This window comes from Emydura macquarii, unplaced genomic scaffold (genome assembly GCF_026122565.2).
Source record: "Emydura macquarii macquarii isolate MOO-44397 ecotype Brisbane River unplaced genomic scaffold, CSIRO-AGI_Emac_v2 contig_1253, whole genome shotgun sequence".
NCBI classification, from domain to species: Eukaryota; Metazoa; Chordata; order Testudines; family Chelidae; genus Emydura; species Emydura macquarii.
This window is the reverse complement of record NW_027131390.1, coordinates 98,342,855-98,369,280: the sequence shown is the minus strand read 5'-3', so window position 1 is coordinate 98,369,280 and position 26,426 is coordinate 98,342,855. Positions and strand designations below refer to the sequence as shown.

At 41.0% G+C, this 26,426-nt stretch overlaps 1 protein-coding gene across 3 annotated transcripts; it reads right to left on the bottom strand.

Annotated features, from left to right (window-relative positions):
- Positions 1-7,515: 7,515 nt before the first annotated feature.
- Positions 7,516-21,798, bottom strand: INSIG2 (insulin induced gene 2). 3 transcript variants are annotated; one of them, XM_067549560.1, is made up of 6 exons: positions 21,770-21,798; positions 17,345-17,680; positions 14,410-14,534; positions 11,654-11,820; positions 11,070-11,169; positions 7,516-10,457 (listed from the first exon to the last, which is right to left on the bottom strand). In XM_067549560.1, exons 2-6 carry the CDS (start codon positions 17,586-17,588, stop codon positions 10,416-10,418), a joined length of 678 nt encoding a protein of 225 aa, XP_067405661.1. In that variant the 5' UTR covers positions 17,589-17,680; positions 21,770-21,798; the 3' UTR covers positions 7,516-10,415. The 3 variants fall into 3 exon arrangements, with proteins under 3 accessions (XP_067405661.1, XP_067405663.1, XP_067405662.1); XM_067549562.1 differs by having other exon boundaries at positions 17,474-17,680; XM_067549561.1 differs by lacking the exon at positions 21,770-21,798 and adding an exon at positions 20,855-21,745.
- Positions 21,799-26,426: the final 4,628 nt, after the last annotated feature.

The following is a 26,426-nucleotide window of genomic DNA, read 5'->3' as shown; positions in this document are numbered from 1 at the left end:
TTCTCAACCATGGTGGGCCAAATTCTCTGCGGTGAAACTGCTGCAAATCCACAGAGGTCAATGGAGCTGTGCCAGTTTAGCAGAGACCTCAGCCCTGTGTCTCAGTTCATTCAGTAATGATTGTACTTGACATGCAGTACAGAGCAGGCATTTGTTTTTAAAAGGAAAACAGTGAGTTCTTTCAATGCTAACCCACCCTATAAATAGTCCCAGTTTTCCAAGAACTTGAGTGCCTTTAAATCAAACTCATATGTGCAAACTAGTTTGAACGGAGGGGCAAAGGAAGAGAAAGGAAAAGAGGACATCACTTTTACTTCTGCGGTATTTTTGAATGACGGGATCGCAGCAGTGGAGGATGAGCAAGCGACTGCTTAAAAAGCAAGGCAGCATGTTTTCAGTTTTACCTTATTAAAAACATACACACACTACCATCAAAGTTACTTCCACCCCCACTTAAGCCTGATGTGCTCTCACATTACCAACAAAAATACTGATGATCAAATCCTCATAAGACCCCTTTGCACTGCTCCAGTGGGGACTTAAAGTTACCTAAAGACTGCAACTGACGAATGCCCTATGCTAAGGGTCTTCTGGCCCCTGTTATAAGGAGATATTCTAGGTTGGACTGGGGTTGGTGATAGGATCAGGGTGATGCACAACATGCTCTGCCAACTTTAGGCAGTAGTGTGACTCCTTTGGAGCTGTCACCCAGTGGCATAATTTGAAACAGGCCCAAGGATCAGAGAGAGAGTGTATGAACACTGGATCTGTGGATCTGGCTCCCCATCCTGAAACTCAGACTGTGAAAAAAACCATTTATCATTTCAAGCTTTCTTGTGCCTTACTGTTTGTTGTGTAGTCCTTTGCAAAATGTTGTGGTTTCCCTTCCCCAGAGACATGTAAGTAGTCTGTAACAATTTCTTTGCTGAATTTTGCCTCCATTTCTGTTCATGAAGTTTCACTGAATAATTGCTGTGAATAATTCTTGCTCTGGAAACCAGTCACAGCAAACATTCAATATCTGAAATTCAAGCTGCTTTTACAGGTCACAAGGCATATTCCCATTCCCTGATTTGCTGAGCATAATTTAGAGTGAAGTTTCTTGTGCGTGCACGCACTCACACACAAATTCAGTATTCCCTTTCTGAATGTATTTTGCAACATTAGCTTAAATTGCACTATTTCAGCAAACATCCCCACCAGTAAACTTATTTACTATCATATTCATAGAAAGCAAACACAAAAGAGTATGGACATCGCTAAAGAGAATCTCTTTTAAAATTTGATGAATATTCATGAAAAATTATACTGCATTAGCCTTCAAAAAAGTTCACACAGCTCAAGGCAGCTGCTGCATGTGAAGAGGGCCGATTCTATTTATTTGGGTTTTGGAATGTTGTGAGTTCTGCGTGGCAGCCTAAAATGTACAATATTCTGAACTCTCATCTAGTATACCTGAAATGTACTCACTAGTGTCCCTTTCCCTCAATTTCTCTTTCTTACTATTGTATTTGATTCCTCCAAACTATGGTATTGGGTTCATTAGAAAATACCTAGAGTGAAAGTATTAACAGGACAGTTAATCTTTTGTACCTCACACCTCAAACAACAGAATTCTAGTAGGGTGATCAGATGTCCTGATTTTATACGGACAGTCCCAATATTTGGGGCTTTTTCTTATGTAAGTGCCTATTACCCACTGCCATTGGTCCCAATTTTTCACACTTGCCATCTGGGCACCCTAAGTTCTAGTGACTGCTAGAAAAAAGGAATCCCTTTAAAAAAATGCAAAGCTGCCCTTTGGCCTGGATTTAAGCCTGCTAAGGAAGATCAAGAGATGACTACTGCTCCCACGGAACTAGGTGCCTTTCAGGAGTCAACACACTGTCTGCCTGCAAATCTGTGCATAAAGTTTGTATTTTAATTTGAGGCTGCTACTTGCCTGCTGAAGAAAATTCAGGACAAAGTAGTAGGCACTTTTGCTCAAAACATGATCATATATGTAGTGAAAATGCAATGTGACTGCATGAAACAATTAATAAGTAGTATTTACTATTCCACTGTAGTTAACTAGTTGGATTTACCATTCATTTCAGATTTAGAGTGGGACATTAAATTCCAAAAGGCCTCCTGCTTTGCATTTAGTGCTGGCGTCGGAACTAACGGTATTAGAGGATTACTCCCACTTTGAGGCACAGACTCCCTCTTCCCAGCTGTGGAGGTACTTTTACAAGCGTTATATTTCACATTTAACACCCCTTAAGCATGTGACGTTTATCCGTTAATGTTATCATTGGGTATTACTGGTAACACTGATTCCAAATGTAAAAAACGTGCCAGACGGGCTGGGTGATACATCTGTTACGACGACACTCTTTCCTTAGGAGCCGGGGGAGTCCCTAGCAGTCCCTGCTGCCTTATGCAGCAGAATCCAGCCAAATGCAGGGAGATGGAAAGACTAGCTGTGACACAGTACTAGGACCCCAGAGCTGACTCAGAACTCTGGTCACTAAGAATATGTCTTCATAGGCATAAAAAACCCACGGCTAGCCCAGTCAGCTGACTTGGGCTCACGGGGCGGAGGCTGCAGGAATGAAAACCACCGTATAGACATTCATGTTCTGGAACACGGTGAGGGAGGAGGGCCCCAGAGTTTGGGTTCTGGACCAACGGTTCCCAACCGATGGTCCGCGGACCCCTGGTGGTCTGCGAGGACACTACAGGCAGTCTGCGGAAAATAAAAATATCCTCACCAAGGAAATGTACAATTTCAAATAAAACTAGTAGCATGTGGTGATCCACGAAATGTTTGGAGGTTGAAAAGGGATCTGCACATGCAAGAAGTTTGGGAACTGTTGTTCTAGACCAAGCCTGAACATGTACTAGCGATTTTTAGCCCCAACAGCCCAAGACAGCTGACCTGCGCCAGTCACAGCCATGTTGCAGGTCTTTTATCCCTGCGCAGATGTACCCTGAGGAACTAGTTATTTCTCCCATGGAGTGGACTTAACAGGGAGATGGGTGCTCAATGGCTTAATGAGGTGGGAGTCTGATGAGCTAATGAGAGCAATCAACTTGTGAGCTGGGAACAGTTATAGTACAAGAAGGAAGTGCCTGGGAAGGCTGCCAGGGCATACAAGATCTCAGGATGGTGAGATCTGGCCCTCTCTCTCTCCTGAGAATAGGTAAGAGGGATTTTTACTTCCAATTGTAGGGTGCTACATCAGGCTGTACCAGTAAACTGGTGCAGTGGACCCAATAAATAACCTCCTAGTGTTAATGAACTCAAGAGCATCCTGTCTGTTTGTGGTGGTCCAAGGTGCGGAGACGGTGGCCCATCACACTGGCTTATAGGGGGAACATAGAGAAGGGAAGGTTGAAAAAGGGTGGAGAGGACACAGGGTCCTAGGTAGCTCCTCCCCTCTCCTCCTTCAATGACAGACACTCCACAGTAGAACTCCTGCACCTATCTTTTTTGGCTCCTACAGGACAGACGTGCCTACAGGACCAGTCATGAGAATTACCAGGCACTGCATGTATGAGCTTCCTCATAGCTGCATTCCCACAGGACAGGGTGAGAACAGATGACTACATCACATCAATTATTCAGAGCCAGTAATGGCTCAGATCCCGCAGGCCGCATCTCTACATACAAACACCACTGACAACTGCAATCCCCAGGACATCATAGATCACAAAGCTCAGAACATAACAAGTGAGGACAAGGTGTTCTCCGTTAGGGGGGCGGAGGGAGGATCCAGCTGTCCAAAGGAGATTAGATGTGGCCAGAGTCCTCTAGGACAGTGTTTCTCAACCTTTTTTTATATCAGGGACCGGCTTGCTGCCTTTCTAAACTGTGTCAGGGAAATCTCAGGGACTGGCGCAAGTCATTGAGAAACACGGCTCTCAGAGATGCTGCCACGCTTCCTATTTGATAAAGCTTTTCCACCACAAGAATGACATTTACAGCCAGCTGCTTCTCCTTACCCTCCCTCATTCCTCAAGAAAAAAAGAGATTTCCCCAGATTCTTCCCCATACAAAGCTTTCTACAACCAAAGAGAGAAGACCAGAACGCCACAAAACCTGGGACTTCTCTATTGCCAATCTCAATGTATTTTATATGGAAGGTATTCTGACGATGAGTAGCAGCACAGAATGGATACATCACTTTATGTTTGTACAATGTTGAGAGCAATGGGGTCCTGGCCTCTAGGCATTATCATCATAGAAGAATAACAGTCAGACAGATAGATAGCCTACCCCCTAAAGCACTGAATCCATCAGCTAAAAAAGAGCATCAGGTCAAAACAGGGTGGGAAAGCAACAAAATGGAGACAGTGGCCTACAAAAACCTCTCTCCAAAAGGTCTGCCCTGTTTGATGGGCTAAAGCAAATTTAAAAGAAAAAGAAAGATCTAAGCTACAAAACATACAGCAGAAGTTCCATCCATCTTACAGACATCAGAACTCTGGGTCACCACCAAGCCAATATATTAGGAAGTGACATCATTGAAAGCTCTGTTTTCCTTGTCCATAGGAGAGGACATCAACAGTAGGTTTGGGCTGGTGAAAACCGTTGAATCCCAACAGACAATCTCCAGCAGCTCCTATTGTGGTTTATCATTTGTTTATAGTTCCTTCAACCAGTTTTCATGTGTATATTGACCATGCCTATATTTAAGACAATTTGAATTAATCTTTCAGACACAACTGAGAGGCACTGTACTAAATGCTTGCATAAAATCCTGATCCATTACACCTACAGTATTCGCTTCATCCAAACATCATCAAAAGAGCAATCCTGTTCATGTGGCTTGATTTGTTCTTTGTAAGCTCATGCTGTCTATTGTCCATAACTGTCACCTTCGGTTAAGAAAATGAGCTCTCTCAATATTTGTTCCATTATTTTATGAGGGACTGAAGTAAGATTTCTACATAGTAATGAAGCAGAAACCATCCTAGTGTCGTAGTCCTCCTTATCTGACTGCTCCTGCCAGGGTTTCTTTTACATTAAGGTTTAAAGGACTGGCATCGTGTTTGCTTTCTTCACAGCTGCCAACCCCCGCCCCTCCCACAAATCACAGGGTAGCTTGCAGCTTTCCACGACTTTAAAAAAAAAAATTGTGAAGGTCAGTAAATTCATTAGCTAAGGACTTTAAGAGCCTGCTGGAGTGCACGTAAGATCTGTCACGCTGCATTGTACCAATGCCCCAGCCAGTGCAGAATCCTGTCTCAAACAATGGGCAGTACCAGACACTTCTGAGAAATGTGTAAACCCCTCTGTTAAGAACAATTATGCAATAACTTTTCTATGGGGGTTGGAGTTTTTCCTAACCCCACACAACTGTTTGACACATCCTAGCATGAGGAAGGGTTGCCAATGTTGGTTGGACAGGTTCCTGGAGGTTTCATCACATGACATAATTTTTAATTAAAGATTAATTTTTAATTCTCAGAGAATCCAGGACAATTCTGGAGGGTTGACAATCATAGAGGGCTCTATCCATTGCACATTTTTACCCTGTGTGGCATAACTATGGATATTCTTATTATTCATTTGTCAATTCTTTAATTTAATTGTATGTGCTCTTTTCCTCAGTACTACCTTGTGCCAATGAATTACCAAGTGTAGTTGTTGGCAAATGAGTTTTTTTAAATAACTATTTCTTTTACAGTAGCAGCTAGAAGCCCCATTTGGCTAGACACTGTAATACAAAGGCATCCCTTTAGAGTTTACAATCTGTCCACCTGTTGAGAAAATAAGTATATAAACAAATAAATGGGCACGGAAAAAAGACAAGATAAGACGTGAAACAATCTGATTTATGTTAATAAATGGAAGTGTCAGTGTGCCAACTGCCTAGCCATCGTGCAGTGATTTATAGGCATCATGGCAGAGATGAGTTTTAAGGAGGAATCAGAAAGAGGAAATGTGTTGACTGGCAATTTAACTGGTGCAAATTCCTTGTTACAGCACTGAGAAGAGGTAGAGAAATGGCCAACTTAAGTTCTTTATACCATTCATTATTGTAGGTAGCTCCATCATACCACATTTTACCTGTCTCCTCTCTAATCTAAATAATCCTAATCCTTTTAGTATCCCCCACTTTAGATGTTTACATGGATAACATCATCCAGAGGTGTGTTAGATCTCATTAAATAAAATGAGGTATGTAAACCCTCAATGTTCAGTCCATAAACTAACCACTAACTGAAAGGTGTTAGGAAAAACCTTCCCCTATGAGTTATTCCATAACAGTCCATAGGAACATAGGAATTGTCAGACTGGATCAGACCCGAGGTCCATATAGTCCAGTATTCTGTCTCTGACAGCAGCCAGCAACACGTGCTTCAGAGGAAGCTGTAAGAATGCTGCAGCAAACAGATATGGGAAAATCCGCCCCACATCATCTCTCAGCCTCATCTCTAATAGTTAAAGATTGATTTAAACCATGTAACATGAGGCTTCACATTTTTTCAAAAATTTTTGTTAGCATTACCTATTATAACAAAAGGGAAATGTGTGTAGTAATACCTACGTTTAGATGTGAAGTTATTTAATACCACTATTCATTTTCATTGATTGCAATTCTCTTGCCCTCTTCTATTTCTGTTATATTACCTTTCTGATGAGGTGCCCAAAACAGAGCACAAAATAGTGTCTCTTCCCCTTAATACACCTATGACTGTTTTTGCCTTCTTTTTTTAAAAAACTAGTACACAATAAAGATTAGAAATTTTTACCTGGACTGCCTACAAAGATACCTAGCTCTGTTTCCTGAGTGGTTATCACTAATATAAAATCCATCAATGTGTATGAATAACTCATATTGAACCTTCCAATGTGCATTAGAGAATCATAGAAATACAGGGCTAACAGGGACCTCAAGAAGTCAAGTCCAGCCCCTGCACATCTGTCTACAATGAAAGTTACATATGTACTACACAATTGACTAGGGGATAGCTTCAAAGCTACTCCAATTTTTAGACTTGATGAACCTAACTAATACTGCATAACCTAACTAACATTGCCACCTCAATGTTAACCCCACCCAGTTAAGATCACTGATAAATACATTATACAACACAGGTCCTGTTATGGATGCTTGAAACACCCCATTATTAACCTCGTTTCCATTTTTAAAGTGACCATTTATTCCTAAATCTCTATTTTCTGTCTCTTAATCAATTTTATCTTGAACTGTATATATGTTATTTGTTATATATATATATATATTCTGCCATCCAGCCCTGGTATTCCCCTACCAACTTTCAGATTAAAAATGTCAGGATTTTAAAGGCAGCTCAACACCCAATTTATGTTAGAATCACTGTTGATTTAAGTCTCACTCCTTATTTGGTATCCTGTTTTAAATCTAGTATTTTTAAACAGTGGGGTTGTGAAACCATCATGCCAACTGTATAGTTAAAATTAGCATGTGAAACACTTGTGGAGGTGGTTCAGTACAATTATGAAGGATTACTACTTTAAAAAAATAAACCTGTCAAACAAGATTGTAATTAAGATTGTAACTGTATTTAATACATATATTGCTTTTAACAACAGAAGTAAACAGCATAGACCTTACAACTCATAGTTAGTGAAGAATTTATAGTGCTTATAAAGTTGTATCTAAAATATACCTTATTCATTCGATATTGAACAACTTTTTGAAGACAATCTAATATTATAATTACACACTATACAGTAGCAGCATGTTCACACCACTATAGTTAAGGCTGTGCCAGCATTCCCATTATGAACCTCTTTTTTCAGGTTCTGTGTATTCCAGCCATAAAATTATAATGCAGTTTGAAAATTTGGCATACAATGTCTTAGTCTGGCAGCAATTTATTTTAGTCAACTAAGAATTAAAAAAATAACATCTATATAATAAAGGAGACCACCCACATGCATTCTGCACAGTCATCTTAAAGTTTCAAAAATGAAATTTGGAAAGTGGTTAGCTGACAGTATATTCTAACCATTTTTAAATGAATGTGATTTTAAAATGTTGCAACATGGGTGCCACAAATGCACAATAACCACTTTTCATGAGGATTTTTATTGTACATTTGAATATGCATGTCTTGTTCTCCATAGGTATGTAAACCATTAGATAGAAGCACTTATTACTAAGCAAATAATAAGAAAATACTTACCTCCAGTTTTACATACACACAGTGGTCACCATTAAAGCCCTTCTGAGGTACCGCATTACTTCCCTATAGCTACAGTAAAAATTATGATCAATATTTCAGTTTTTAGGCCAATTTTTGACTTTTTATTAGGACAACTACGCTGAGGATCTCATCAGGCAGTCCTTGTTCATACCATTGTCCAACTGAAATCACTTGCCTGAGTAAGGAACGCAGATCAGGCCAAATGTTATGGGGAAAAAATAATTTAAAAAAATATCAAAAATAGCCTCATGAAATGCCAGAACCTGAAGATGGAATTACAGCCTTCATTTATGAAGCATGCAAGGTTGCATTATTTATTACAGCCTTGATGGAGGAAAACATCCCTAAACAGGAGGGTACTTAAGCATGTGCTTAATATTAGCTTGAAAATGCATGCTTAAGCGCTTTCCTGAAATTTTGGCCAATATTTGAAAATGTGCACAAGGCACTGAAATGTCAGTGAGCTATAATAAGCCAAACAAAAACTATGGTGCTGCTGAACTGAGATCTCCAAATATCATTTGCTTATTTAAAAATTTTAAAAGTTTTGTCCATGCCAAAGTTTTTCCTTCTGGTGACCCTTATTTTTGTTACATGTTATTGGAGGCATTTCACTGCACATGTGTTATAGACTTCAGATATAAGCGCATAAGACTGAAAAAAAAATTGTTTATATCAGACTTTATGTACAATACATAGCTAGACATTATTATTTACTAAAACTTATCTAAACATGTACTTGTTCTTTGGACCATCTTCAGTCTTCTTATGTAACTGTAACATGTTTTAAAAATCTTTCATGGAAGATTAAAACATATTAATAATTCAAACGCAATAAAAGATCTTGTTTAAATAACATAAAGACAGTGATGGAAGTCAAGAAACAAGAGATGGGGACGTTCCAGGTGAAATTCACGGCTGGCATAGTCAAGCAGAAGTCTACTTAAATCAATAGGGGGTGCCTATTCACAGCAGAGGTGAGTTTGCCTTATAATCTCAAGGGAAAACTGCAAAGCCAAAAAGATAAACTGGGTGTAAGCCCCAAAGTATGGGCCAGATTCCAACACACATACTGACAGAAGAAGTGGTTAGTGCAATAACCTAGGTCTTGGAAGACCTGAAATCAAGTTCCTGCTCCACCACAGATTTCCTGTGTGACCTTGGGCAAGTAATTTAGCCCCTCTGTGCCTCAGTTCCTCATCTATAAAATGGGGATTACAGTACTTCCCTACCTCACAGGAGGAGTAGTGAGGATAAATATATTGAAGAGTTTGAGACACTCAGATATTATACTAATGGGGCCATATACGTACCTAAAATAGAACCTTCCCCCATCACTAGTCCCACTGACTTCAGCCAGACTACTTGTAGAGTAAGGTATTACTCAGCACGACTAGTAGTGTCAGAATCTGGCCCTACGTGATGAATGTCTTCGTTAATCAGTAGCCCGGCTGTGATTCTGTTAAGGGGAGAAGACAAATTTTGAAATGAGTCTTCAATTTCCTTTTTCACTTTTCTGAAGATTTTCCAACATCAGTAAAGTTTCCATTTCCAAGTTCACTAGATATTTCCTTATCATGTATCATTTGGGGAGAGATACCAGGGGAATGAGAGAGAGTATGGTGACAGCCCACAGAGTCCTAAATAAGTTTTCCCAAATATGACTTTTTTTTAAAAAGTTGAGTTAGCACATTTATGGGCTTAACTCTGTTTCCTTATTGCCACTGCAACTCACCTTTAACTCATGCTGGCACATAAGATAATAAATATAACTAGCTACCAGCATGAGTTGCAAGATCTTCAGCCTTAATTCTGAATTCTCTGGCTTTTGCTAAACTATTAGAAACTTCAATTCCTCAAATTGCCCAGAAAAACTGACAAAGAATTTTCAGCTACCGTATAGTAACTCAAAGGTCTCATTGGCACTGTAACATTGTGGAAGGATAATAATGTATAGTAAACCTAGTTTAGATTGGGGAAAAAACTAAATCCTATCTATGAACAAATATTGTCAAATGTATTGCATACGAGTGTTACTCTACAGTAATCAGCGAACCAAGGTTTCTAACTGACTTACAGAAGCAGCAATCACAGATTGCAGTAACGTGTACCATTCAAGGGGGAAAAAACTGCATTTTGGCAATTTTATAGTCAAATGTTCCTTATAGCATGTTCTTCCAACAGTTGTTTGTCATATATTTTTCTGTATAAAAGATGTATTCTGCTTTTCCTCAGTCCTGGTGAGATTTTTCTGCAATGACTTTGCATTCATACTGCAAAACAACCAAAGAAAGTGGACATTATTTGAGAACAAGGATTTACACAATTGAGTTCTGACTGAGATAGACAGCTGTGAAAAGGGAGGGATTTACAAAGTAACTAACACAACAGCTCTGCCCACACTTTCTCCCAGATCAGTTCAAGCCCCAAACACCCATGCTTTTCAGTGCATCCTCCCCAACTACAGTTCTGTGGTAAGTATTTTGTGCACAATCTATGCAGAGTGCCTCCTTGTGTAGCAGAAGAGAACCGAAATACATTAGCTACTGACTTAGAGTTTATCCAGCATTTTTTCCAAACATGGTTTTCTTATTTAGGCCTGGACCCTGCAAAGGCATGTGTACATACAGAATGGAGTGAGCACAATTAAATGGGGAATGCTGTAGGATATGTAGGGTGCTCAGCAGCTGATAGAACTTCTCTTGGATGCAGGGGCATGCCAATCAGATTGAAAAGCACTGCTGCTGGACTCCCATTTTAGTCCACATTTGCTATTTGAATAACTGGTTGGTGTTTATTGGGAAAGAGTGGCATGTGCAAACTTTTTAAAAATCAAAGAATTTAAGACAATAACAAGCTCAGTAGAAAAAAATCCTTTAACTTACCATTGCCAGCTGCCTACCAATGTTCCCCACAGTAATGCCACCAGCAAAAAATATACATGGCAACCAGGAACGAACATAAAGGAAATCTGGAGACGTATATCTAGAAAGGAACACAAGTTTGTATTGTTATCTGTTTATTGCCAACATTGAACTTAACCCCCGTACACAGTCCTTTCTTCAAAAAGCTTATACTTTTAAGTTAGACACAGGAGATAGACACACTGGAAGATCTAGATATGGGAATAAATTAGCCTAAAGGTACACACATTTGCAGTAGAAAGTTTGATTTCTTACTGCAAAATATCAAATTTAGCGCCCATCCATTTAATTCATTCTAGTAACCTGACTCAAACAGAGAAAGGATGTTTTGCTGTTGGTAATGTAGCAGTTTTACAACTCCAAATCAAAATCTCAGTCCTGCACACACACAAAAGTACTCAGATGAACAGTCCAATTAAAGTAATGTTACACATGTGTTTAAGTGTTAGCAAGTTCTGGGCTCAAGTTAAGTCAGATCTACCTTTAATATTCTTTATTAATCTATCACGAACACCCACTGAACCATAAGAAAAATAAAAACTCACTGATAAACACCATTGTAGACCAGAAGCTGTGATACCAAGGTGGCCAGAAAAGCAATTCCTATTCCAAGACCAAAGCCGCTTCGTGATCTATCAAAGGTCCACCATAGTCCAATTGAAAGCGCTGCTAGTGTAAGAGACAACTGTATGTTGTTGGCAAAATCCACTTTCTGTGGTCATTTGTTAAGGATCAGTGTTAAAGTGCCAGCTGCAGATGAAGATCAATTATCTTTAACTAACTTTTGACCTGATAAATAACACACTCCTACATATTAAATAATAACTATAAATAAAATAATAATAATAATACCTATCTCTTGCATAAACACAGCTCTCTCCATTTAACACAACTAAATGGTATAAGATATAATGGTATAATAGTAATTTTAAAGGATTATTTTATCTATCTCAAGAAGAGTATTTATTTAAAATATTATTTTATGTTTACACTATTTTTTAAACCCACAATATGGTCACAGCACTTTGCTACAAGTTGCGCAAGTGTTTTAAAGTACAAGGAGACTAGACAGCTATTAAGTAGAATACCATATTTTTTTGACAGATTTACTGTAAAAACATTACTGTTCAAATGAAGAAGTACCAAGGACATTCCAGCCTCAGCTGTTGCTCTTTTAATATCTTACAGTTAAAGCCTTAAATCTATCATTTTAAATTGCCAACATGCCATATGTTATAGTGTACTGAAATAAGGTCATTTGGAAAAACAAAAGCTATTTAATTTCAATCACTATTACATGTTTTTAATTAGAATAATATTTTTATGCAGTAAAACTTTTATTCAGAATCTTATTGTTGCTCTTAAAAAAACAACTACACAAAATGTAAATACACAGCACCATTAAAGTACTCATGTGAGTCAAAGCAGAAGATGTTACATCAACTTTTTTTAAAAATATGATAAATTAATACCCCTAGACACTTTTTTAGCACTTTATTCTCTTCAAAGAGTTTTACAAACATTAACTAATTCATCTTCACAACATCTCTGTAAGAAAGTACCATTAAGGAGAGATTGTTAACATTCGTAAGCCTAAACTTAGCTTTAGGGGATGACAAATGTATAGGTAAAAAGGTTATCTTGTTCTCAAACACCAGGAATCCACTGGCCTGGAGAAAGATCTAGTGGAGTAGTCTAACAGGAAATGGGGTAAACTGGATGGTAGCAGAGAGAAAACGGCAAACACAATGACCAAAAGCCAGATCAAATGTGGGAAAGTCCAAGACCCTACTGCTGCTATTTGAACGTGAAATGAACTGAAGTTCAGGCTTTTCAGGAAGCCACCTAGAAGAAAGCTGAGTTGCTACACTAATAATAGCTATGGAAGAGGCACTGCTTTCTTAAAGGTGTGGAATGGCTGGTAGTAAACTGCAGAGGTGTTTGCTGAAAGTAATCTGACTCACAGGGAGTTCACCACTCAATTTTCAAGAAACATGTTTGAATTTCTTACGGTCCTGTATCTGAATGTGCCCACAGTCAGGGGATGGTCAGGAGTTGGTGGCACCCATGAGACCAGACTGACACTTCCCTGAAGACGAGAGAACTGAGGCCTGCAAGGGGATATTAGCAGGATCCTAGCTTTGATGGCTCCAACTTTCTGGCCACATTGGATAGGATGCGGTGTTGCGGGGGAAAAAACGTGCATCCAAATGTCAAGTATAATGGGAATGTAGCCCATTTTCCATGCCTTCCTTTGGCATCTCATTTAATCCATTCTCTCTTTTCTGTTCTCTTTCAGCTGGAAACAAGGAGTAGAGCCAGCACCACATGGCCACTGAGTTTTCACCACACCCCCACAATATCCTGTAAACCATAGTCTGGGAACTGATGCTACAGATGAAAGAATGAGCCTTCTCAAAATGCTGAATTTTCCTTTAATAAATTACTTATCTTTGTGTCTGGGTTTGGTAGACTAGTTAATGGCCTTAACTTGGAGAGGGAGACCCTACATGTGATGACACAAGGCACAACTGCCAGGACTGCCAGTGAGGCATCACAGTCCAATTTTGAGGACATGTTTTTGTCTGATGGGCTTCTGGGAGTCATGGCTCCTTCATCCAGGGCTTGTGTTAGACTAGTGTAAAGGTGTACATGGATTTTTGAGAATTTAGCTGGAAAACGATGTATTATACATCATACCACATTGACTCACTTGTAACTTCTCCCCTTTCCGCATATTCTAAGGCAAGTCACTTAGCCTGTGTGCATCTTAGTTCCCTGTCTGTAAAATGGGGATAACAATGCTTATTCACTTTTGTAAAATGCTTTGAGATCCATGGGTAACACGTATTTTTTCTACAAATTTTTTCCCATGCTTAGCAAAGTGCACGTTCTTCATTGACAATGATATACATGTGAAGTTTGGTCTTTTATAACTGTAACCGTATTGAGTTTACACTAAGTGCAAGGAAAGCATCCTTAAAAATTTCTCAGAGCATAAACTCCTTTTCCCACATATATGTGAGTAACTCTAAAAAAGGCACAAACATATATATAAAAACAAGGGCGAAAGATTTCAGTTTAAGTGGTATTTCCAGAAACCTATATGCATGTCCCTCATTAACTGGTGTAGCTAATGACACTCTATAACAGTTTTAACCCTACCCAACACTCTGTATGGCCTTTTTCAAAAATGTATACATCATATTTTTAAAAGTTACATTGTGAAGAGCTATTTTAACCTTTGGTTCACCAGAAACTAATTTGTTACTGCAAACTTCATTACCAACCAGGAGGATACAGCACTAGCATGATTTATACCCACAAAGACTGCTACACATCGCATTACACTGGACCATTCTCTCTTAAATTTATGTGGCTCTCCGAGATGTCTGTCCATGCAGGGGTACAATAACCCAATCACAGCTGTGGAAACATGAAAGAAAAACCAACAATTAAAGCCTCTGCCATATTTAGCTGCATTAGAGACAATCTAGACCAAGATGGTTCTACAACCATCAAAACAAATATTTTCCAACACTGACAATATTTTAAAATTCCCCTGCAATACTGTGCTGGTTCATAATACCTGGAAGGGGTAATAATAAACTAAAAGTGGGATTGTTTAAATATTTTCAGTATTTTTCCTTAAACACTCACAATACTGTTCCAGCTATAAAGACAATTGCCACCCCAGCTGAGAAGCACAAGTGAAAGTGCTGTTTCATGTTAAGCTGTTTCAGTATGTAAGAAACAAGGGCTTAGAAGTCAGCTTTGAATTCCAACACCTATGGTCTTGGGGGTAGGTTGGATACATCTCACAGGAGATGTTCTCCATTTGTCAGAGAGGAACCTGATCTACAGGGTTTAAGAAATAAATGAAAAAATCACCAGTGAAGCAGCATCAGAAATTACTGTGTCCAACATTCTAGCGGAAGATGTGGGGACCAACTGATAGCTAACAGTGGCAGATGAAAAAAGCCTCTGCAAATACACTGATGGATGACTATGAAAGATCCTTCTTTATTTTTGTCTTTAGGATGAGTATACTAGACCTAATGCCTAGGGGGTGGTTCAAAGAATTACAAATATGCAGAACCACAATATCTGTTTACAGGGGTGATGGAGTGGGGGAAGACATACCCCAGAGACATATTAATGTCAATTAGGTTGTGCAGGTATGGGTAACAGCACACCACATCAATTATCCAGCAGTTCATCTTGAGTAGTTGGCAAACACTATTCCCTCAAGAAGAATTTGTGGACTAGACAGACAACAGCTGGAGAGGAAGAATTGTAAAACATTCCTATAAAAAACCACTGTAGCCTCTACAGCTGGCGGAAACTGACTAAGAACATGCAATCTTGCAAGTCAGTTTCAACATGTAAGCTCAGCTTCTCACCTCCAGACCGGCACAAAGCCTGAATCTTAGAACTTCCTAGTAAAGAGTTTGTAGGTGTGTAATGTTCTCAATTGTTTGCACTGGGACATTGTCATTTCAACCCCCAGAACCAATGCTTTAGGTAGAAACAACCGGAGTAGACTGTGCACTGAAAATAGTGTGGGAGCATGGTGTGTTACTAAATGAGAACAGTAGGCATACCACTGACTCTTCCAATCTTTTCAGAGCCTGTTTCCTCTCTCCCCTTGTAGGCCTCATGGACGTAAAACATCCATATTACTAACAGACAATGATTCAGAACTATATCCATGTATTCTCTTTTGAAAAACAAACTGAGATCATTCTTACTGTAAAAAGACATAATAGATATGTTGTTGGATAGCTGAGCCCCGCTACAAATAGGAAAGAAAAAATCCTACAAGACGGCTAAATCAAACTGCTCTATCTGTGAATCAAGCCCCTCATGAGGTCTATGTCAAGACAGCCAATTTAAGCATAAAAGAAATATGCAGCAAACACAGAGTACTACAGCTGGTCTACAATCGCAGGAAGATTAGAGAATAAGAGCTACGCTAGACTGGCAACTTACAGATAAAACAAGTACATAACTGTGACCAAAATATTCCAAGTCCATTCCCATGAGAGACCAAAGCTGACATATTGAGACAGCTATTTGGACAAGCTCCTCTCAAATCAGGCTCCTCTGTGAAATACGTGGTGAAATTATTCAAACACCATACCAAAAGGAAAATAATTAGATAAAAGATTAGTCTTAAAAACTACCTTTAGCAAAACCCTGAAGCCAAATGCACCTAATAGACCAAAGGTAAGTTTACTGATTTGTATTACCACCTTCCAAAGAGGCAAATGGGCTTTTTGCTCTTATTAAAATCACACCAAATGAAGATATTGTCTTTAAACTAAAGGTCTACTTATAACATAATGCCCCTATCCAGCTGCTCAGAATAATTAATTGGTAAAGTGCTAAATTAACTAATGGGATAGGTCTTACACTGTGCTCTGAAGCCCAAAATCTGTCACTTTTAAAAGCAGCAGATTTTAGGGGACCCTCCATTGATAACCATGTACCACTAAAAGAGCAAAGTAGCTCCTTGTGCCTACACCTCATTAGGATATAGGAGGACAACTGGGTTCCAGACCATGTGGAGCTTTACAGATCTAAACCTGCACTTTGACCTGCACTCAGAAGCAAACAGGAAACTGGAAGAAGAATGGCATACTCTCATTACATCTCACACCAGTCAAGGCAAACCACCCCACTCTGCAAAATCTGGGATTTCCAGATTCCTTTTCAGAGTTGCCCCACAAAGGGCATTGCAGTAGTTTAGCCCCATAGTATGGATTTCTGTGGCTTGTCAAATTCTGTTTTCCTAATCCAGAAGACAAATCATGATCTTCTGATTCAAGAATTCAGCACAGCAGGGCTCAAACTAGATAATACTTAGTCCTGTCTCAGTGCAGGGGACTGGACTACATCACAGAAGATTAGGGCTGAAAGGGAACTCAGGAGGTCATCTAGTCCAATGCCCTGCTCAAAGCAGGGTCAACCCCACTAAATCATCCCAACCTAAAACCAGATGAACTATCAAAGTCCCTTCCAGTCCTACATTTCTATGATTCACACTACAACATCCGTAAAATATAGCAAACTCTTTTGGGAGCAGGAGAGGAGGAAAGATAGATGGGAAAGGCAGCAGGACTAGAGTCAAAATTTTAAATCTTCCACGTTTTTCTATTAATGAAGGATTTTTAATACCCTCATCACCACAACCCCCACGAAACATACACATAGTTGGCACCTTCTGACATTACCTGAAGCCGTGCCACAGCAAGGTGGTACCCACCAAGCTGAAGAGAAGATGCTTGTGATCACGTCTGGTGGAAAAAGCGTGACATTTCTCTGAATCTGTAGCAAGTTTAATACTAATGCAAGAAACACACCAATAAAAAACAGCACTATTCCACGAATCACTAAGTTCATGCCATGACTGGTTACAGATGAAATGTATGGACCACACTTCTTTGGTATGGTTGGTGCTGCATCACTTTCTGCCATGACGCGGTAGGCGATGTCAATCCAGTATGACTGGGGAAGATCCACTTGCAGGCAGTATTTTGACTCTCGTAATTTAGGACGCACACCAAACCCTGTAAAAACAATAGACAAGGCTGAAAAAACCAGACATTTTTACAAAAATTTATTTTAATCTGTTAGAAAAATTGAGGCAGGGTTAAAAATTACATTACAAAATAAGAAAAGCTTTTCTGAATTTGCAGAAAATAAAATTTAGCTTCAGAAGAATGCAAATCTCAGTAGAACTAGTTCTAGATGTAACAATGCTATTGCAGTTCTGTCTGTAATAAAGCCTTAAGCTGATTATTATGCTGCTAACAATAAAGTTTTAGAAACAGCTTTACATATTGGGGGCAGGGAATCAAGAATGAGTGAGGTGGTATGGCTGATGATGTAGGACCATATGGAGCAAGAACTGGAAATAAAAACTGTACTCAGGAGGCGTTGCTTGCTTCAGAGAAGATTGAATTTGTGATGGCTTTGATGTGGAAGAGAACAATGAAAAGGTACCAGGGTATAGGTAACTCAGAAGAGAATGAGGCACCTAGTTTTCAAGGCAGCTGTGGAGTTGTACACTTCTTTGCTCTTCAAAAGAAACCAGTAAATGCATCACAGGTCAGGGGTCTATGTCATAGATCAGGGGTCTATTACAGGAGTGGATGGGTGAGGTTCTGTGGCCTGCAGGTCAGACTAGATGATCATACTGGTCCCTTCTGACCTTAGAGTGTATGAGTGGGAAAATGAAATTTGAGAAAAATTTTGCAGGGTGGAGCCAGCTACGTTTTTAATAATTGAGAAGAGAAAGTAAGCTTTTGAAAGCTAGAGGGACAATTACACAGAATTTCTCAAGAGGCAACACAGATTTCATTAAAATTGTAATAGGGTGTTAAGAAAAATGATTCTCAGCTACAAAACAAATCAGTGCAAAGGGGGAAAGAAATTCCACGTTCCCATCAGCATCAGAGCACTCCCAACATGTCTAGCTCTGTACACACACAAATATGAATGGCAGAATTTCCTTCCCAACCATTTTTTTTTAAACTGTCAATCAAAAATCTTGTTTTACATGGATTCAACATCACATTCATGTACAACAAGGATTTCAATTGACAGCTTAGCCACCTGGAACTTTAAAGAAAACAAACATTGTTTTTATATTTGAAACTGCCAACTGGTGGCAGTTTTCGATAACTCTTACTCATGGCCAGGTGGATGGAGCCAGAAATAGGAGACTTCTTGTTTCCCCATTCCATCCCTTGATCAGTGGATATGTACGATGTGCTCTGAATGATGCATAGTCCTGAAGGCAAGGTGGAGGAACTCTATGTCCGGCAAAACATCCACTTTTGCAGAGTAGAAATTTTGGAGGAAATTATAAGTGGCAGAGATACCAAATCTGAAGCTAACTATATTGATACTGGTTAAGCCATAGCAACCAACTCCTGAAAGGATCTAATGCACACCATGCTGGCCTCAGTACTGTCTTGTGATGTACAGCATAGGCTTGAAGAGCCAACGCCAGTATGGCCTAGTGTGTGGCACGCTAGCCTAGGACTCAGGAGAGCTGGGTTCTAGTCCTGGCTCTGCCACTACCAGGCTAGATGATTTTGGGCAAGCTAATTCACCTCCCTATACCTCACTTCCCCCTTCTGTAAAATGGAAATAATGAAACTGCTCTCCTTTGTAAAGTGCTTTGAGATCTACTGCTGAAAAGTGCTATACAAGAGCTTGGTGGTAGTAGTTACTATGGGATATACACTGGCAGTGGTATGGATGGAATTTAGTGATGTTCACATACACCATATTAAAAGAATTCAGCAGACAATGGTTTATGAAATATAACTAGCAACACATTCATCAAGCTATCACAGGCCTTGCCCATGCTGGGAAATCACTTGTTTTACAGCAACAGTGCAGCTGTAATGGTGCTATTAACTGTGCAAACTCTGCCGTTGACCAAACAGACATTTTTACCAGTGTCACCTTGACTGCTCAGAGCAAGGAAATTTCCTAGTGTTCATAGCAGCCAGTGCCTTGTCATGAATTAGCAGCAGGGTATAATGGCTAAGAGCAGGACACAAGGCAAAGGACTCCCGGGTCCTACTCCTGGCTCTGCCACTGATTTGCTGTGTGACTTTAGGGGAAATCAAGTTCTCTGTTCCTCACTTTCCCCACCTATAAACAAGGGACAACAACTGAGCATCATTTATAAAGCACCAAGATCCTAATGTAAGCAATGTTATGTTTTTGCAATGTATTATTACTGTGCCTCCTGTCCTGTATTAATGGTGGAGATTAAGATTTCTGAGGGAAGTTACGGCCAACTCCTTTAGGTGTGGGAAGCATGTGTGTACATATATATACAATAATCAAAATCAATTACATTTTATCCAGAGTTTCCATCCAAGTCTGAATAGGGCCACAACAGTTTACAATTTGACCCTAGAAAATTGCTGTTCCTTCACCTCTTGAAAATGGATATTCAAAGCTGTACCAGGCTCAGCTCCAGTTTATCCCTTCTGTGGCATACCACTTCAACCCAAACTTTGTAGTGAGGACCTACTGTGCCACATGAAGCCTTTCGGAGTCACACACAGGAGACACCTTATGCCACACAAGTTACAATAATTAAATTATCACCTGAGGGTTTTTCCCCAGTCACCGCAACATCTCTTTAATAGGGAGAGCACACCAGTTAAGCTAACCAGTAAGGCTTATTTGTGTGAATCCCACAAATAAACTACTCATATGTAATACACAGATATTATACAAGACGTGGTGGAGTGGAAAAGAAGACTGAGCTTCTTAAACTAAAAACCAAGCAGCAGGGGACGAGAACAGGGAAATGAAAAGACATCATTATGACACCAAGGGAGTTTTCTAATGTAGACAAGGACTAAATTTCCCCTCATGGCACTAAAATCCAATAACTTCACACTTCAAAGTCAAGTCAAAGTTCTCTCAAGCCAATAGCAGACACTAGACAGACATGATTAAGGCATGTCAGTTTCCTAGCCATGGGTACACAAGGGAGTGAGGTGGCTGGCATCACGTGGAGGGACTTTGATCACTGCCCTAACCCAATGGATCAGGTACCAGTTTCCAGCTGAATGAATTGGAAGTGGCTGTTCAGTGCGAGATCAAGTGAGACTTGAACACGCAACAACCTTCAGGCTTGGAGGCAAGCACCTTAACCACAGAGCTACCACAACCAAGAATTATGCAGCTTTCTCTGTCATGGCCCTTACCGATTCCTGGTCTGGCAAGTCTGGTTCATCTGGAAGGAGACTCTCAGTCATTTTGGATTAATTGTAAGGCTTTTTATTATTATTATTAAAGTCAATGTAGTGCTCGTGAGAAGTATCAGTCTGACAGCCCAGGGAAGTGAAACCACAGAACAGAACAGGTACAGGACAGGCTATAGCAGTGCAGGTTTCCCCCCTACAGCCTGCCAGCACGGCTCTGGCACATGTTCAGAGATAAGAGAGCAGCTAGACACCAAGGTGAATTCAGGCTGTCACTATTCTGCCAATTAGGGCATCAGATGTGTGGGTGTGTGTGGTGGAGGGGACGGGGGGGTGGATTTTTCAAAGCAATGCCGTTGTCTGAGGACCCACAAACTCATTTCACACACGCCACAAAACAGCTGTCAGGTGGCGACAACTGTCAGCGACGGGGACTCAGGCAGATGTGACATTGTTATTAATCACTGAAGGCCAAATCCTGCCCTGGGGCAGGCATATGACATTCCTGCCGCAGTCAACAAAGGGGGTGGGGGGGCTTGTGGGCCCAAGGGGCTGCAGGTGTCCCTTACCCCGAGCACCCCCTGGGTGCCTGGCACCTTCTGACACACAGCGCAGGGCCCACTCCTGCCTGGAGCAATTCACCAGGGCACCCCGAAGAGGGCACCCCTAAGCCCCACCAGCACTGGGCAGGCCATCTGAAACCACCCCCTGCTGGGGGGAAAGGATTTAGCAGCGAGACATCACCAGCCTAGGCAGGGAGCAGCTCTGCAGCTGCCCTGGGCCAGCCCAGCGGCACCCTCCCGAAGGCACGGTCCTTACTGCTCCCCTCCCCCAGCTCAGGGCCTCTGCCGCTCCCAGGAGCCACCGCCTGCCCTTGCCCAGCCCCAGGGCAAGCTTCCCCACAGCCCCTGTACTCACTCCGCCTCCGCCATCTTTATTCTTCTCCCTGCTCCCCCCGCCCCGCCCCGCCCCGCCCCGCCAGCCAGGCTCCGCCTCGCGCAGGCTCCACGGCGCTCAGCTGGGCTGCGCCGAGCAGCTGACTCGGGGCAGGCGGGATGCCGTGGGGGCGGGGCCCGGCTGTCTGGAGCTGAGCGCGGGGCAGCGGGGCTTCCGCGCGCCAGCTGTAGCGCGGCGCTTTGCAAAGCACGGAGCGGAGGTTCCCCTCCCCTCCCCTCCCCTCCGTGCTCCTGTAATAATGAAGCAGGGAGAGAGCTCAGGGCAGCCTTCGTTTCCATGGGGGTTGGTAAAAGGCGAGATGGAGGTATGCCAAAAACAAGAGAGAGCGTGATTCCTGCTAAAACTGCAAAAGAAAGTATAACCTGTAATATACAGAGAGAGGTAGGAAATGCACCCATCCAGCCAGGGCTAAAATCAGTGAGGACAGAGAGATCCTGGGAAAAGTGCAAAAAGAAATAGTCATTCAAAGGATAAATATTCTTAAAATGCAGAAAAAGGGAAGAGTATTAAAATGCAAAAAAAGCAGACTTCTAAAAAGGCAGTTAAAAGTGTATAATGAATGAATAAAAGAGCAACGGATATAAAAAAAGTAAAATTAAATGAACTCGAGTGGAGTTTCTTTTTAAAATGTAAAACACTGGCCTTTGTTTTGAATCCAGTTCATTACTAAAACAGCAGGAAGTTCTGAGTTGAGTCACTGCAATATCCTTTTGCTTTCAGTTTTGTTATCTTGGCACAGTATAATTGTGCTTAATACATTTCCCTAACAAGGAGATTTCCTCATTTGAGTTTAATTTCAAAGAGGCCTTAAAAATTGTTGGCCTGAATTGGGCCCTTCTCCTACAAAGACTTGTGCACATTCTTAATGTTGTTTAACAGTGTTGTCTTCCCTGATTAGGACAAAATGAACAGTGATTACTAATCCAGGAATCCCATTTTTATCACTAATTTGTGGCACCTGTAGACTTCCTTAGAGAGAAGCTATAATGTGAGTTACACAGCCTCTGGCAAACTAATTTGATTAACACCTAGCAAGAAGAACAATAAACAAAAACATCCTGTGACTTGTTATTTATCTTTATATAAATATAAATATATATCTTATATAAGAGAAACACCATCTGGAGGGAAAGCTATTGCTCATTCCATTATGGTGTTAGTCAATGAACTTTCTTTTTATTTGTATTCCATATGTATTAAGTACAGTACATGGATTTAGAATATTTGCAAATCATAGTCATTCAGGTCTACTATTGTATTGCAAGAACTTTGCTATATCTTATAAATTCACTTATATGATGATTGGACTGGGGTTTGTCATTGCGAATAAGAGTGCAAACCCCAGTACAATTGCCAGAATAGTGACTGGTTAACATGGAATTATTTTGTTTTATGTATTAAAGTAGCATGTAAAGGCCGCACTCACAACTGGGGCCTCATTGTTCTGGACTATATACAAATATATAGTAAGAGAGAGTCCTTGCCATAAAGCACTTACAATCTAATTTAAGACAAGACTGAAGAGAATGTGACAGACATATTAAGGAATGGGGGAAGGAAGAAAAGATTAACTTCAATAGGAATACATGATTACACAGGTGAACAAGGTTTGCAGTTGCCTATTTTCAAGTCATTCAATGTCTGTTTTTGTTTTATTAAGACAAAAAATATGGATCTCAGTTACTCCTATAGTCAACTGCTTAGTCAGTGTGTTGTGTGTTTTGATATTTGATCTCCAATTTTTGGATCCCACAAGGCAAAAGTAAGTTTCTTTACTCAGGTAATATGACCTTTCTGGATGTAAGATAAATCGCTTGGGACAACTGCCTCCCTAGGACAAAGCACTGCCAGTTTTACTATAGTTATGGCTCAGGAACTCTAAAGACAAGGCCTGGCAATCCATGAGCGATAACCTTGAAGTAAAAGCCTCATGCAAACAAAATGAGTGCATTCAAGAAAGGTATAGGTTGTATGTATAGAGACTACAATTGACGGATGGAGCCTTTTGTTCCTTGTCATATGTTTGGCCTAGTAATGTTTTGTGTATAAATAAATTAAGGTCACTTATAGTTTGGGCCACGAAGTGATTAGTACAATCAAATTAAAAGGATCTATTTTGTAAAGAAAAATTAAAATGATCACATCAGAAATATTGGCTGTCTGAGCGGAGGGCAGGGGGATGAAAGGCTAATATGTGAGAGAATAAACAACCAGGGCTGGTGTACATAAATCAGTATAGCACCAAGGACTTCATTGGCTATGCCCATTTCTGCCAGCTGAAGATCTACCTACCTTACAATGCAGCTGTCGCAGAAGAGAAGATTTTTAAAGAACAAAAGAGATGGGGAGGGGGGAAAGGATAGCAAGTTGTGTTTGAATTTGAGACTGCAGAAGTAAGCAAATCAGAAAAGGGGTATGCAGAAAAAGAAGGTAGACAACATCTAACCCACAGGAACCTAATCCTCGGGCGGGGAGCCTAACCCGTTAGAACCCAAACCCTAGCTCTAAGTGCCCTCACCAGAGGAACCCTAACCCTAGCCCCAGCCCCAAGAACCCTACTCATAGGAACCCTAACCCTAGGGCGGAAAGCCTTAACGATAGGAGCCCTAATCATAGGGAGGGCAGCTCAGGCCATAGGAGCCCTAACCCTAGCTCCAGGCACCCTTACAATAGGAACCCTAAAGCTAAGGCTAGGAGCCCTACCCATAGGAACCATAATCCTAGCTGTAAGTACCCACACAATAGGGACCTTACTCTTGCTCCTAGTGCCCCTTCCCACAGGAACCCTAACCCTAGGACAGGGAGCCCTTGCTATAGGAACCCTAACGCTTGGGCAGGAGCCTAACCCATTGGAACCCTGACTCTGGCTCCAAGTACCCTACCCATAGGAACCCGAACCCTAGGGCAAGGAGCCCTAGCTATAGGAACCCTAACCGTAGCTCCAAGTACCCACACAAGGGGAACCCGAAAACTAGGGCTGGGTGTCCTACCCATAGGAACCCTAACCCTAGCACGGGAAGACTGACACATAGAAACCCTAACCCTAAGATGCGGAGCCTGACCAATAGGAACCCTAGCCCTAGGGCAGGGACCTCAACGCAATGGAACCTGAACTCCAGCCCCAAGAGCCCTACAAACCTTAACCCTACGGTGAGGAGCCCTACCCTTAGGAACCCTAACCCTGGGCGGTGAGCCCTACCCATAGGAACCACAACCCTAGCTCCAAGTACCCTAACCATGGGAACCCTAAAGCTAGAAATGGGAGCCCTATGTATGGGAACTCTAATTCCAAATACCCTAACCATAGCAACCCTAACCCTAGGGCGGGGAGCTGTATCAATGGGAACCGTAACCATAGGGTGGGACGTCTTACACATTGGAACCCCAATCCTCACTCCAGTGTGCCCTAGTCATGGGAACCCCAACCATTGGGCCTGGAGCCCTACCCATGGGTACCCCACCCAACCCTTAACTCCAAGAATCCTATCTCCAGATCCCTTAACCCCCCTGATCCCTTACTCTGGGGAGCTACACCCTCAGCCACCCTGACTCCTAGCTCCAAGAAGTCTTCCTGGTGGAATCCCAATCCTAGGAACACTTAATTCCCTGTGAGTAGTGGAGATGATATTCAGGAGAAAACCCCTCCTACTGTTGCCTGTATTTGTCAGAGGACTACAGATATCCGGACAGAGGTCTCTGTAAACTGCTTCTTCTCAGGTATAAGGCCAAATTTGCTTTCACTCACATACATGCAGCTTCATGGAAATCAATAGGGTTCCACAAGTGTAACTGAGAACAGACTTTGGCCCATGGGGTCTGTAGTATGTGAGTCAGTCTCTCTCTCTCTCTGTGTAGATATATATAGATATATAGATATATATAAGAATCATGCTCCTTGCCCCAAGCAGTCCTGCAAGGAGCTATAATTTAGATCATGTTGGAGTCTGACTAAGAGCCAGTAGTCCGCAAAGTCTGTCTCTTCTTTATTGCAAGATCCAGACAACTACATCTGGTACTTCTGTGCATCTGAGGCGTTATCTATAACTGTAAAAAGGTCTTTATTTTATAAACAGTATATACCAAAATATATCTACAAAATATGCTGCACATCTCCTGGAAAGCCTTCTTAAAAGTTCTCCATCCATACAGAAGGCCTCTGAAAGGTCTTCAGACATGTGGAAAGATAGAAGCACATTTTCCACAGATTTCTTTTATTCTGGCACCTACGGCAGCTGTCTTGCCTGTTCTCCACAAAAGAAGGCAGAGTAGCCATCCCGGTTGGCGTGCAGCTGAGACACATGCAAAGATCAGAATTGCTGATGGGTTTTGCAACACATGGGAATGTTTCCAATGTCTTGGCAAGAGTATAATCTGTTATAGATAAGTTATATAAAATTGGCTTTTCAACAAGGTTAGCATTTCAGAGACTGAAGAATAAAGAAGCAGTAACAAGGTTAAACTATCAGCTCACATCTGTTCTTACATATGAAAAGGGTTAGTACTTATCTCAAATTATGGACAGAATATAAAGTCATAGGGGATGATATCAGAGGCAGTTTTTGTTTGCTTTATTTATTTATTTAACTGCTCAAAAAAGGTGCTGGATCATCAGCTCCAG